At 55.1% G+C, this 14,636-nt stretch overlaps 1 protein-coding gene across 1 annotated transcript; it reads left to right on the top strand.

Annotated features, from left to right (window-relative positions):
• The first annotated feature begins 6,231 nt into the window (after positions 1-6,231).
• On the top strand, positions 6,232-13,313 carry CNN1 (calponin 1). The gene is made up of 7 exons (XM_061188763.1): positions 6,232-6,366; positions 8,372-8,493; positions 11,265-11,331; positions 11,441-11,578; positions 11,773-11,883; positions 12,368-12,514; positions 12,595-13,313. The coding sequence occupies exons 1-7, from the start codon at positions 6,304-6,306 to the stop codon at positions 12,838-12,840; spliced, it is 894 nt and encodes a 297-aa protein (XP_061044746.1). The 5' UTR covers positions 6,232-6,303; the 3' UTR covers positions 12,841-13,313.
• The last annotated feature ends 1,323 nt before the right edge of the window (positions 13,314-14,636 follow it).

Genomic DNA, 14,636 nt, shown 5'->3' with positions numbered 1-14,636 from the left:
TTAGGATGCCTCCAGGACTCTGCGCAGCCGCAGCACATCTGCCATCGAGATTCCTGTGATTGGCCGATCTAAGAGGCGCTACAGCCAATCAACTGCCGGTCCAGAAGGGCTTGTGCACCCTCCCCAGCACGTTGACAGCCACGTGGGCAGCTGCTGGGAGTGCTACTGCCCTCTGCTGGGCGTGCCCAGCTATGAGTAGGCGCAGTTCGATCTGCTCAGCTGGGTCTGGGTGAAGGCACGCGTGGGCGGTGGTGGGCTCACCAACCTGGCCGCAGCCTTTAGAGCTCCCATTGTTCCTCTTCCTAGTGAGGCAGTTGCGGCTCTCATTTTCTAATTTATCCTTCCAGAAGTAGTTGATTCAAACACAGACATGTACTTTTTTTTGGGGGGGGGGATATTTTTTTTTAAACACAGAGCACAATAGCATGTGTGAAGCCCTGATGTAGACCCTTTAACAGGCAGTCCTCAAAACAACTCAAAGAAAATAGCAGCTTCATAGTGGAGGGCCCTGGCAGACATCAGTTTAACCAAGGGGCCAAGGTTAACATCACCAGCAATAAGTCACAGTGACATCATAAGCCCCTGGTATGGGAAGGGAACATCACCTTTCTGGTATCCTTCTCACTAACGCAAAATCCCCACTCTAATCAAGACAAACCAAATTGAGAGACAGGCTATAAAATTACTAACCAGTGCTCTTCAAAAGTGTCAAGGTCGTGAAAGACTAAGGGACTGTCACAGACCAAGGAGTCTAAGAAAACATGACAACTAAATGCCATGAGGGATCTTGGATTGGGTCCTGGAACAGAAAAAGGACATGAGTTAAAAAACTGGAGTCTGTAGTTTATTAATAGTATTGTGCCAAGGTTAATTTCTTAGTTTTGATAAGCGTACTATGGTTATGTAAGATGTCAACAGTAGGGGCAGGAGGGTGAAGGGTATTTGGGAACTCTCTGTGCTATTTTTTTTGCAACTTTTCTGTAAGCCTAAAATTATCTCCAAACAAAAAGTTAAAAAGAAACAAGCCTACTGAAGTGGACACTATTAATATGCCCATTTTCCAGAGGAGGAAACTCAACCACAGAGACGCTAAGACACCTGCCCAAGATCACACAGCCAGGAAGCACCAGGGTATGCCCCAAACCCATGGAATATGGATCCAGAGGCCCTCACACACAATCTTAACCACAGCACCACAGTGCCTTTATTTAACTGAAACAAAGTGCTGCATATTCTGCTGTCATCTTTGTCTGTCTCACGTGTTCCCTGTTGATAGATCTACAGGGTAACTTGTTATTAAAAGGCCACTGCAATAAATGTGATTTTTCATACCTACACTTGTACTTCTTAGGAATATTCTAAAAAAGAGATTTGCTGGTTCAGAAGGTGTATTACATAGGTAGGGTTCTCCAGAAAAACAAAAAAAATGTATGTACATATACATATATATATTGATATATATGAGAGAGATGATTTATTATAAGGAATTGACTTATGTGATTATGGAGGCTGAGAAGTCCAAGTCCAAGATCTGCAGTTGGCAAGCTGGGGACCCAGGAGAGTAGATGATGTAGTTCCAGTCCAAGAACAAAGGTCTGAAAACCAGGAGCATCAATGGTATAAGTTCCAGTCCAAGAGCTGGCAGGCTTGAGACCAAAGAAAAGCTGGTGTTTCAGTTCCAGTCTGAAGGCAGGAAAAGACCCATGTCCCAGCTCAAGGCAGTCAGGCAGGAGGAGTTCCTTCTTACTGGACGGGGGAATCAGCCTTTTTGTTCTGTTCAAGCCTCCAACTGATCTGATGAAGCCCATCCATATTGGGGAGGGCAATCTGTTTTACTCAGACTGCAAATTCAAATATTAATCTCATCCAAAAACACCCTTGAAGACATACCCAGAATAATGTTTGACCAAGTATCTGGGCACCCCCTGGCCCAGTTGACTTGACACGTAAAAGTAACCACCAGAAAAAGGAAGGACACTTATCATTTTGAAAGCTATCAACAAACTGCCCATGCCCATCAACGATGTTCCCTAAGCCTCCCCAGCATTTGTTGTTATGAGGTGTTCTGATGTTTGCCAATCCGGGCCACTCTTTTATTTTTATTTTTTTCATTTTTTTGGCCACACCATGCGGCATGCAGGATCTTAGTTCCCTGACCAGGGATCAAACCCGTGCCCCCTGCAGTGGAAGCGCGGACTTTTAACCACTGGACCACCAGGGAAGTCCTGTGGAGGGGGCTTTTTATTTTTTTAATTTTATTATTATTTTTAAAAATTTATTTATTTATTTTTGGCTGCGTTGGGTCTTCCTTGCTGCATGTGGGCTTTCTCTGGTTGCAGCGAGCGGGGGCTACTCTTCGTTGTGGTGCACGAGCTTCTCATTGCAGTCGCTTCTCTTGTTGCAGAGCACGGGCTCTCGGGCACGCAGGCTTCAGTAGTTGTGGCTCACAGGCTCTAGAGCGCAGGCTCAGTTGTTGCAGTGCACGGGCTTAGTTGCTCCGCGACATGTGGGATCTTCCCGTACCAGGGGTTGAACCCGTGTGCCCTGCATTGGCAGGTGGATTCTTAACCACTGCGCCACAGGGGAAGTCCGAGGGGGTTTTTTAAAATCACTTATTCAAATGGAAGTTTTTATGGAGGCAGACATAGGTATCCACTGTCAGGTGCAAACACTTAAGTGAATAGCTCCCTCCTGCCCATCCTCTCACAGTCTGGGGGTGTGGGATACATTATTTTAGAGCAGGTGGTCAGGGAGGGCCTCTCTGAAGAGGGGACATCTGAGCAGAGGAAATGAGGGAGAGGGCTCACAGGCATCTTGTGGACCTGTGTCGAGGCGGAAGGGACTACAAAGATGAGAGCGTGCTTGGGCACTCAAGAAATACACGTGGAAGGATGTGGGAGCACCAGGAGTAGTGTGACCCTGGGGGAGTGACTTGGTTTCTCTGAACCTTTTCTTTATCTATAAAAGGGTCTAAGGGACTTGCCTGGCAGTCCAGTGGTTAAGACTGTGTGCTTCCAAAGCAAGGGGCTCCGGTTGATCCCTGGTGGGGCAACTAAGATCCCACATGCCCCACCGCCCCGCCCCCCTCCCCCCCAAAAAGGGGTCTAAGACTTTCCCCCTGAAGAGGGTGGTGGTGAGGATTAAGTGAGATTGTGCCTGGCACAGTGCCTGGCATGGAGTGAGCTCTCCAGAAACAGAAGCCACCTGGGGAAGGGAGAGCTAGGTAGGGGGTGGGTTTGGGGGTGCTGGCAGACACGGTCTGCCAAGATAGGCAAGTGAAGGGGGTGAGACTCTCCCGGACACAGGCGCAGAGGGGTATGTGTGTGTGTGTGTGTGTGTGTGTGTGTGTGTGTTAGTTCTGAGAGTCAGAAAGTTTCTGGGGGATCTCCTAAGATTGAGGAAAGGCAGAGCTTTTCTTTCATGACTGTCCTGGACTCTTCGAGAAAAGAAACTCTATTCCTTACTAAAGCCCATCCTTCTCATTTAGATGGCAAACTGAGGCACAGAGGGGCTGCGGCCTGGGAAGCGCCAAATAGGAGCTGAGTGGGGGGTCTGCACACCGGGCAGCCAGTGATGGGGGAGTCCCCTGGGGCTGGGGCCTCGGGATGGGATCAGTCCCCTCTCTCCGCCTCTACTCCCATCCATCAGACAGAAACAGAGACAATACAGAGACACAGAGAAAAATGGTGACCAAGAGGCGCGGAATAGAAACTGAGACGCAGAGACGTTGAGATAAAGACAGAGGAGACATGGGGACAGAGAGAAAGACAGAGACAGTGAGATGGGCAGATTCATAGAGACGCAGAGAGAGACAAAGGCTGAGACAGAAAAAGCCTAGGCGACGCTGAGAGACGGGCACAGAACGACCAAAAGACATTGCAAGAGATACAGAGACACCGACCCAGAATTGGAGGGACAAACGGACCCAAAAAGGGCTGCTCCCTAGGGAGACCCCGGGCTGCCCCGTCTGGGGGCAAGCCAAGTGCTCCCCCACTCCGCCCCCGTCGTGCCTGGGCAGTGACTTCAGAGCCAGCGCGGATTCTATAAATGGCCAAGCGACAGAGGGCGGGGGGGCGGGGCCCAATGAGTCAGCGCGTTGCGTCATCGCCGCCTGGATGCCGCCAGGCCCCGCCCCCGCGCTCCTGGGCCGCCAGGGGGCGCCGGCCGAGAGCTAGACGAGGCGCGGGTCTTCTCATGCGCAGTAGCGACCTGTGGCCCGCTGCGGGCCGCTCAGCGTGGGCAGGATCCAGCAATCTACGCGTTTGAATCCTGGCTCCGCCCTGGAGCTGCGTGACTCCGGGCAGTCGGCTTCACCTCTCTGTGCAACATTTAGACCCCACATCATAAGGCTGCTGTGAGGAATGAGTTAACAGATCCAAAGCACTCAGTACGTAGTAGGAGCTAATTGTTTGCTCATTTTATGTATTTTAGCGTATCTTCAGTATACCATTAGACGCTATCAACTTGGTAGTTGCCTTAGCCCAGTCGTTCTCAAATGGGAGCGATCTGCTGGCGACCCCTCCCCCCCATAGCTTTCCCAGGGACATTTGGCAACCTCTGGAGACATTCCTGTTTGTCAAGGCTAAGGTGGGGCGGGGGGGGGGGGGTGGTGGTGGGGGGGGGCGAGGGAGGAACGACTTCTCTGGCGGTCCAGTGGTTAAGACCCCCCCAGGGGGCTCGGGTTCGATCCCTGGTCGGGGAACTAAGATCCCGCATGCCATGCGGTGCGGCCAAAACAAAACAAAAAAGACTAAGGTGAGGGGGGGCGTTGCTTCTGGCAATGAGTAGGTAGAGGCTGGGGATGCTGCTTGAAGTTCTGCAATGCCCAGGACAGACCCCTGCCCCCACGATGAATTATCCAGCCGGGACGTCAACAGTAGCAAGATTGAGAAACCCTGCCTTAGCCTCATAGCATTAGGGGCAGAGGCCCGGGTTCAAATTCTGCTCTGTCACTAGTGAGCTGTGTGACACTGGGAAAGGGATTCCACACCCCCGTGCCTCAGTTTCCCCATCTGTAAAGTGCATGTAATAGCAGCACCCACTTCTGAGGGTGTTGTGAGGTATGAGTGGATACATGTACAGCATTTGGACCAGGGCCTAACATAAGGGCTGTTGTCATTATTAGTACATCACGGCTGTGCCCTTAGCATGTGGCCAGCAAACTGCATGTCCTTGACGTATCATTAGTGTATGATATGGTTGCTGACATGTTATCCAAGTGTCACTAACATGGCCTAAACATACATGGCATGACGTGGGCATGTGATCCACCCCTATGGTACAGGGGTGAGATCTGGACAGGCAGGGCTGCTTGCAGGTGTTCCCTCCAGGCCAGCCTGGCTGGGACAGGAATATATGGGGGTGTCCATGGCCTGGAACCCACTAACACAGCCACTCTGTGGTTCAGGCAACCCACAGGTGGATGGGGAGGGTGAGATCCAGGGTCTCTGCTCCTCCAGGTCCTTATGAGGGGATGGAGGGGACAGAAGTGGGGTGCCAGATTCTCAGCAGAAATACTGCTATTCCCTGTCTTTCCCTGTACCAGGCACTGCCCTGGGCATATTGGAGGCATTATTTTTTGGCTGCGCCACCTGGTTTGCGGAATCTTAGTTCCCTGACCAGGGACCGAACCCGTGCTTCCTGCAGTAGAAGCACAGAGTCTTAACCATTGGACCACCAGGGAAGTCCCAGGCATTATTTCTTCTGATCCTCACAACACCCTCATGAGCAGGCACTATCATTAGTCTATTTTACAGATGTGGCAACAGAGGCTCAGAGAGGGGAAGGGGCTGGCCTACATTTATAGACTATTGGTGTCTGGACTTAAAGCCAGGGTGGTGCTCCATAAACTACCACAGGTGGTAGTCCTGGCTTAAGACAGGAGAGAAACGAAGAAAGATGACCTCAGAGATGTGGGGAGATGGCCTCAGAGACAGACACAAAGAGACTAGGAGACCCAGCCAGAGGCCTAATGAACAGTGGGGAGTGGGGAAAGGTTGGTCTCTGTCTGGCCAAGCTGCCCGCCGCCCCAAAAAAGAATAACCCAGGCCGCCCCCCTAGGTGGAAACAATGACACAATCAGCTCCCAATACCAAGGCCCTGACATCACGAAGGGGGGCTGGCCAAGGTGGGGGGCGCCCCGCCCCTTGGCAGGCCTCTATGGCCAATGGGATGGCCTTGGAAGAGGCCCGGGCCGCCTCCCGAGCTTCAAAAACGTGTGAGGAGGGAAGAGGGTGCAGACGGAGCCTCAGCTGCTGCCGCCTTCTTCAGCGCTGCTGCCACCACTGTCCACCATCAGCCAGCATGTCCTCTGCTCACTTCAACCGAGGCCCCGCCTACGGGCTGTCAGCTGAGGTCAAGAACAAGGTAGGGCTGGAGGGCCTCCCCCCGACCTGGCCCACTTGCCCTGCCAGGCCAGAGGCCCCACACTTGGGGTTCCCTGGACCCCCTTCCTGCCTATCCCATATGACTTGGAACCTGAGAGAGAAAAAGGACGAGTATGGGGAAGGGGCTGCCTTCCTCCCTGGCCTGAGCATCCCAGAGCCCTCAGCTCCTGTTGGGGTGTGAAATGGGAGGGCATGCAGGCAGTCACAGGTAAACTGAAGCAGTTGGTCCATTGTGAAACCCCACTTGATTAGAGTCCCCTGTTAACCCTTTTTGTTTCTGGGGGTCTGAGGAAGGACTTGATTTTGCCCACACCCCCTAGCCTGACAAAGAATTTGCAGAGTGCTCCAGAGCTGGGGTTCCTGGGAGGTGAGGCCCCAAGGTGTTGGAGTTCGTGAAGGAAACGGAGACAGCTGGGGATGGGCAGAGAGTGGGCATTAGGGACAAAGCAGGGGTCTCCTAATTCTGGGGGTGGGAGGACATGGGGACATCGCCTTCATGCTATGGATGGGTAAACTGAGGTTCCGAAAGAAGAGGCAAGTAGCTCAGGTCCTATATAAGAGAGATTCAGAACTGGGCCCCTGAACTTGCGGCCCGCGCCCCCCATGGGATCAGCTTCTCCAGGGCAGCGAGCTTGAAGTCCCCAACCCACTGGAACAATCCCTTGAGCGCTGCCCGGGGAGGAGTCCCAGCCCCATTTGACAGAGGGCAACACTGAGGCTCAGGGTGGCTTTTCCCAGGGTTCCACAGGCAGGAAATGGGGAGCTGGGATTGGGAACCTGAGTCGGGGGGATCCTCGGGGCTGGAGGAGGGGGCGGGTGGGGGGCGGGTGCTCGGGCAGGAGACAGATCCCAGCGTCGCCCCCCCTCCCCCCAGCGCCGGCCCAGGAGCCGAGTGGAGCCGCCGCGCCATATAAGGCGGCCTCGGGAGCCCGGCCCGCGGGGCCGCGCTATATAAGGGCCGGTTTGCTTTATAAAGCCGGGCTGATGGGGAGGGCGGCGGCAAGGCCGGGGCCAGGTGAGGGGGCCGTCCCCTCCCCCAGGAGAAGGGGCGACCGGGTCTCCCAGGGGCCCGGAGCCTGTCTGGGCTGGGGTAGAGAGTTCTGGGGAAATGGAGGGGGGCAAAGTGGGAGAGGAGAGGTGGGGGAGAGATGCAGAGATACTGGAGGCCTGAGACTTGAGAGGGACGGATGGGGGAGGGCGAGCCTGGAGCAAGATAAGACTGAGACAGGGATGGAGAGGCGGAGAGACGGCTGAGCCCCATCCTCACCCGAGGCAGGGAACCTGGAGTCGGAGAGATGGAGAGAGACCTATGAAAGCAGAGATGGACGAGCTATGAGCCCCACCCCCAGCCGGACACGAAGAGATGGGGACAGGATGACAGGGCCTAGGAAAGACAGACAGAGCTGGGAGAGAGACCGAGGACATCGTGCCATGGGGAGAGAGACAGAGAAATACAGACATGCATGGGGCCAGGAGTAAGGCAAAGACAGGCCCTCGCCCCGAGCCAGAGAGGGGGCCCCAGGGATGAGGACCTGGAGAGACACGGAGACAGAGATGTAAGACAGAGCAGTCCCCTGCAAGGCGGCATCCGGGGGCACCTCCTTAGGGCTCCTCCTCCCCTGCCTGAAGCTCCCAGGACGGGGGCAGGGCCAGGGGAAGCTAAACCCCAAGTTTGGTCTGGAGGGGGAACCAAGAGGCCAGGCGCCGCCCCCCAGCTCTGAGTATCTTGTTCTCCACCCCTTAATCCACATTCTGTGGTGCCAAACCTCAGAATGCCTGGAATGGCCCCCTGGGCAGGTGCCACCTCAACACTGGCCCTCAGCAACCCCCCCCCCCAACCCCGCAACTGGACGTTGGGACAGAATTGCCTTAGTTGGGAAGGGACGAGGGAAAAGATCAGACCTAGGGAATCTTGGATTGGGCCTGGGAGCCAACCCTGCTCCCCACTGCGTCCTCACCACCTTCTCTGTGTCCCCCACCGCCAGCTGGCCCAGAAGTACGACCACCAGCGGGAGCAGGAGCTTCGAGAGTGGATCGAGGGGGTGACAGGGCGCTGCATTGGCAACAACTTCATGGACGGCCTCAAAGATGGCATCATTCTTTGCGAGTGAGTGGGGCGCTCATGGCCCAGACTCTGCCTTGGGCTGCCCCCAACCCCTCATCTCTACTACCTGAGCCCCTCAAATGACCAAGAGCTCAGAGCTGGATTGGGCACTTTATATCTGATACCTTTGTTTTGAGGTATCAGATATAAAGATAATCACTGTGCCCATTTAACAGTAAAGAAAACTGAGCCTCAGGTAAAACACGTCGCCCAAAGTCCCACACTGTTCCAACAGAAATGACTTCTGAATCTAGAGTCTGAACCGCCACGCATAGGGGGCAGCCACATGTATGGTCTCTAGAGTCCCAAGAAAGGGAGGTCACGGCGAAAAGGCACTGGGCCACACCAGCTGTCCACTGCTGGCGTGGTGACCTGAGGGATGCGCCACAGTAATTTAAGTGTGCCCTGATTTTCTCCCCCTCTCAGAACCTAATCACTGAGGGAGAGGAAAACCCTCAACAGCTCCCAAGCCCCGATTCCAGATTCCACCTCCTACATTTCACTGCAACCCTATTTCTGGGTGGGGCCCTGAGCCCAGCTGGGGTCCTGTCTTTTTCTCTGAGTCTGACCCAGGGCAGGGTGACCCTAAGAGCCAGAGCTTGTGTTAGGGAAGCTTCCCGAAGGCACAGCGTTACCAAGCCCTAGCTGCTGGAAAGAGAGGGGCTGGGGGATGTTGTTCTACCATATCCAAGGAATGGAGGGACGGTCTGGTGTCCCAGGCCTTAAAGAGTGCAGGGCCACCCACCCATTTATGGAGGAGGTGCATTTATGGAGCATCTGCTGTGTGCCAGCCAGGTCTAGGTGCTGGGGATAGTGAACAAAACAGACTTGACTTGGGGCGCTTACAGAGCTTTAGTCCTGGTGGGGGTGATTGAACAAATAATTGATGAAATAATCACATACTTGCCTGTGGTGGGAAGTGCCATGAGGAAGAGTCAAGCTGGGAAGGATGGGGGGCGGGGGGCGAAGGGTTGCTGCTTTGTACAGAATGGTCTGGGAGGTCTTTCTGAAGAGGTAATATTGAAGCAGAATCTTAGATGAAGTGAGGGAAGTTGCCGGCAGGACATCTTAGGGAAGAGTGGGCCAGGCAGCGGGGACAGCCAGTGCAAAGGCCCTGGGGTGGGAGCATGCCTCAGTGATCAGGGAAAGTGGAGGGAGTTAGCTGGGGGCCAGATGGTACAGGGCCTCTTCGTCCTTCATGCTATGGAGTTAGGCTTTTATTCTCAAGGCAATAGGAAACCATGGGAGTGCTTTGAACTGGGGAGTAACTGGAAATTTTTTTTTTTTAATTGAAGTATAGTTGATTTACAGTTGTGTTAATTTCTGCTGTACAGCAAAGTTATACAAGGTCCTACTGTATGGCACAGAGAACTATATTTAATATCCTATGATAAACCATAACGGAATTGTTTTAAGAAGGCCATTTTAGCCGTGGGATGACAAGCATCTGGAGGGGATGAGGTGGAAGCTGGGAGCCCAAGGGGAGGTCAAGGCAAGAGCCCAGGAAAGAGACACTGGTGGCTCAGAGCAGGGCGGAGGTGGGCTTCTGGAAGTCTTCAGGAGGCAGAGTAAAAGGAATTGCTGAGGGATGGGATGTGGGGGTGAGAGAGAGGGAGAGGAGAGTCAAGGGCGGCAGAGGGCTTTTTTTTTTTAATTTTTATTTATTTATTTATTTATAACATCTTTATTGGAGTATAATTGCTTTACAATGGTGTGTTAGTTTCTGCTTTATAACAAAGTGAATCAGTTATACATATACATACGTTCCCATATCTCTTCCCTCTTGCATCTCCCTCCCTCCCACCCTCCCTATCCCACCCCTCTAGGTGGTCACAAAGCACCGAGCTGATCTCCCTGTGCTATGTGGCTGCTCCCCACTAGCTATATATTTTACGTTTGGTAGTGTATATATGTCCATGCCACTCTCTCTCTTTGTCACATCTTACCCTTCCCCCTCCCCATATCCTCAAGTCCATTCTCTAGTAGGTCTGTGTCTTTATTCCCGTCTTGCCACTAGGTTCTTCATGACCTTTTTTTGTTTTTTTCCTTACATTCTGAGACCTGGAGGGCTGGGTTTACTGAGCTGGGGAGGATGGAGGGAGTTCTGTGGGGGGAAGTGGGTGTCAGGAGTCCAGGTATGGTTCATTTGATTTGAGACACCCATGTGGGGAGCTGGAATGGAGAGTAAGAGGTGGGCTGCAGGAAGATGTTGGGGAGTTGTTGGCATATGAATGGCATTTAAAGTCAAGAGAGGACTTCCCTGGCCGTTCAGTGGTTCAGACTCTGCGCTTCCACTGCAGGGAGCACGGGTTCAATCCCTGGTCGGGGAACTAAGATCCCACATGTCACGTGGCATGGCCAAAAAAAATAAAATGCCAAGAGACTGGATGAGATCAAGGGGGTGAGTGTAGCCAGAGAAGAGGCCCCAGTCCTGAGCTGCGGGCTCTCCGAGGTATAGCGGTTCGCAAAAGAAAAGGAGATTGAAACATGGTCACGAGTGAGGCAGGTGCACCCAGGAGACTCCCCTACACCCTCCATCGGGAGACTTTCCGACCTGAACGAGTCTAGCTCCCCGGGGTTGGTTTCCCATCTGGGTCCTGCCTGTGTGTGCGGATGGTCTGTGGTGGGGCTGCAGCTGTGGGCTGACTGCAGTGGGAAACAGAAAAAAGGATAGCGCCCACTGACTGTCATCCTGACCCCTTGTCCTGCTGGGCTGGGCTTGGGTGGGGGCAGTAGGGGTCCCCTTCCTCAGTGCCCTCCCCTGCACCTTGCAGGTTCATCAATAAGCTCCAGCCAGGCTCTGTGAAGAAGGTCAATGAGTCCACCCAGAACTGGCACCAGGTGAGCCCAGACTCTCTTAACTCTTTCGACCCCTGGCCCATAGCCCCTCAGAACTCCATCCAGACCCCCACTCCCCTCCCACCCCTGACTGCCACCGGCTCCCCTCCAGCTGGAGAATATCGGCAACTTCATCAAGGCCATCACCAAGTACGGGGTGAAGCCCCACGACATCTTTGAGGCCAACGACCTGTTCGAGAACACCAACTACACCCAAGTGCAGTCCACCCTCCTGGCCCTGGCCAGCATGGTGAGCGTGGCTGAAGGGTGGGCATGGGGCCGGGGGGCCGCGGGCGCTCGGGGCTGGGATGCGGGTGGGGCCACTTGTGCCCTCTGAGCCCCGCGTGGGTGGGAGGGGGAAAGCAGGTACTGCTCAGGGTCTCCGAGGGGACAGTGTGGCCCAGGGGCTTCCTTGTCAGTCCCTGCCCCCCTCGCCCTCCCCAGGCCAAGACGAAAGGGAACAAGGTGAACGTGGGAGTGAAATACGCAGAGAAGCAGGAACGGAAATTTGAGCCAGAGAAGCTAAGAGAAGGGCGGAACATCATCGGGCTGCAGGTACTGCCCCTTCTTCACCCGGGTCTCACTGCTGAGCTGAGCAGAGGGTCAGGGAGTGGAGGAGGCCGGGAGGGCGCCCTGGTCCCTTCAGGCTTCGGCAGGGGGGTGGCAGGATATTTGGCCTTTACTATATGCTTGGCATTTTTCCATACCCTAACTCACTCCTCTGACAGCTCTAGGGGGTGGGTACTGTTATCAGCATACCCTTTATACAGATGGGAAAACTGAGGCCTGGAGAAGATAGGTTACTTGCCAGGATTGCCCACGTGATGAGTGGCCGGGCTGGAACTTGCACCCTGGAAGTCAGGCCACCTATCAGTCATGTGACTCACCTTCTCTGGGCCTCAGTTTCCAGTCTGTAGCCTGAGGGTGGAAACAGTGCCTCATTAGAGGGCCATGTTAAGTGTCTGCTGACATGAGTTACATCTCGTGGCCCACCGTGAGATTTGTAAGCCTCGGGGTGATTCTCCTTCTGGCTCCCTAGATGGGCACCAACAAGTTTGCCAGCCAGCAGGGCATGACAGCCTATGGCACCCGGCGCCACCTCTACGACCCCAAGCTGGGCACAGACCAGCCCCTGGACCAGGCCACCATCAGCCTGCAGATGGGCACCAACAAGGGAGCCAGCCAGGTGTGTGGGGGGCCATGGGGCGGGCTGGTGGGGCTGTGCCCCTCGCCGTCCCCTCGGCCTGACTGCACTGCCCTCCGCAGGCCGGCATGACTGCTCCTGGGACCAAGCGGCAGATCTTCGAGCCGGGGCTGGGCATGGAGCACTGCGACACGCTCAATGTCAGCCTGCAGATGGGCAGCAACAAGGGGGCCTCGCAGCGGGGCATGACGGTGTATGGGCTGCCCCGCCAGGTCTACGACCCCAAGTACTGCCTGACGCCCGAGTACCCGGAGCTGGGCGAGCCTGCCCACAACCACCACACGCACAACTACTACAACTCCGCCTAGGGCCCTGGGCCTCCCGCCTTCCCCCGGGGAGGCCGGCTGCTGCTCTTGGCAGGGCCCAGCCCGGCCCGCCGACCCCCTCCCCCTGCATGGTTCCTCCAGCCCCCTGGCACCTGCCTACAGGGTTAGCGTTTGGGGGGAGCAGACTGGGGGGGGCCTGTGGGGGGGAAAGGGGGCTCCTCCCCGGGTCCAACATAGAGCTGGGTGTTCCCAGCAGCACCCAAAGGACGCACTGAGCAAAGCTACCCCGCTGTCCCCCACTCCCCACAGGTGGGTCCCCCCAGGACAAGAAGCCCCCCCAAGCGAAGCCCCCAGAGCCCAGGCTCGCCCCCCCCCCATTCCCACAGTGGGAGCAAACTGCATGCCCAGACCCCCAGCGGACACACGCGGTTTGGTTTGCAGCTGGCGTTAAGGGATGTGACAGCGGTGTTTGTAACGCGAGCACTTTCTTTTTCTACTTCACTGGAGCACAATAAATGGCTGTAAAGTCATCTGAGGACTCAGGGCTGCTCTGTCACAGAGGCTGTGTGGCTCTAGCACACGCATAAGTGGCCTTGCTCAGATATACCCCATCTCCCACACACACATCTGCACAGGCACACACACTCACATGCACCCTAAGATACACACACAGAGCTCACAGAGCTCGCTGGACCCAGGACGGGCCCCTCCCTCACTCACAAAATCCACACGCACGCACACTTCGTGTGTATGGTGTTCACACGCTCCCTACAGCCTTAGTGCACACACCCTTTCACACACAGATACACATGCAGTACACACTCCTACTCGAGGCACATAAAAACATAAACCCTCACACAGGTACACAATACAGACACATACACACACACATGCTCAGCACCCATGTACCTTCCCTGGGGGTCTGTGGGTTGCGTTGAGGCCAAGCGCCGGGACGGGCTAGATGGGATGTAAATCACAGTTTTGCAGCTTGCCAGCTAGGTGACCTTGGGCAAGTCACTTCCCTTCCCTAGGCCTGTTTTCCCATTAGGAAAATGAGGACATGGAACCTTGTGGGGTCACAGGGAGCTTAAATGAAATGATGCCTCCAGACAGGGGATGACATTTGGTACTGACCATGAGAATGGACAACCAGCCAGGTCCTGGAGGCCCCTGTGGGCAGGGAGAACCCTTTAGCCCTGAAGTAGACTGTGGGAAGATGGGAGGGGACAGGGCAGTGGGGAAAGATGGGCACTTTGGAAAGATGTGCCCACTTTGGATGGGCACAGTGGAGGCACTTTGGCAATGGCCCTTTACCAACTGGCACAGAGCAGTTAAGTAGCTGACTGCAGGGTGCAGCTGGCCCAGGCGCCTGGCCTGCCAGCCCAGGATCCCAGAAGTCTGGACAAGGTCCCAACCTCCCCACATTTCAGAGGGGACCCTGCTCTCCCAGTGATGTGGGCCCCAGCTATCCTGCTCGGAAGCTATCAACTGCCAGGGTTCCAACGAGAGGATGCGGCCATGCTGGGGGCACAGTGCTCTTCTCCCCATCCCTCCCCAGGGCAGGGGGCGAGGCTGGAATGTGGGGACCTGCAGAGACAGACATCAGAAGACCCGCTCGCACAGACGCACACGGCCCCTGGGGCCTCGTAAACTGGATTCCAGGCGCTCTTGGCCTGGCTACCCTAAGTCCTGCTACCCAAGGTCCTGCTACCATGGGGCCAGCTCGGGGAAGCTATGCTGAGGAGGACACATGCCTGGCCTAGGGCCCTGCCTTCTTGGGAAAACAGCACCATATTAGCACTTGGCCTGTAAGACTGGGGTGGGCGGGCCCTGGTTGG

The sequence above is a fragment of the Eubalaena glacialis genome, chromosome 4 (genome assembly GCF_028564815.1).
Source record: "Eubalaena glacialis isolate mEubGla1 chromosome 4, mEubGla1.1.hap2.+ XY, whole genome shotgun sequence".
Classification (NCBI taxonomy): Eukaryota; Metazoa; Chordata; class Mammalia; order Artiodactyla; family Balaenidae; genus Eubalaena; species Eubalaena glacialis.
Note: the sequence above shows the minus strand (reverse complement) of the source record. Positions and strands in the feature narration are given on the sequence as shown.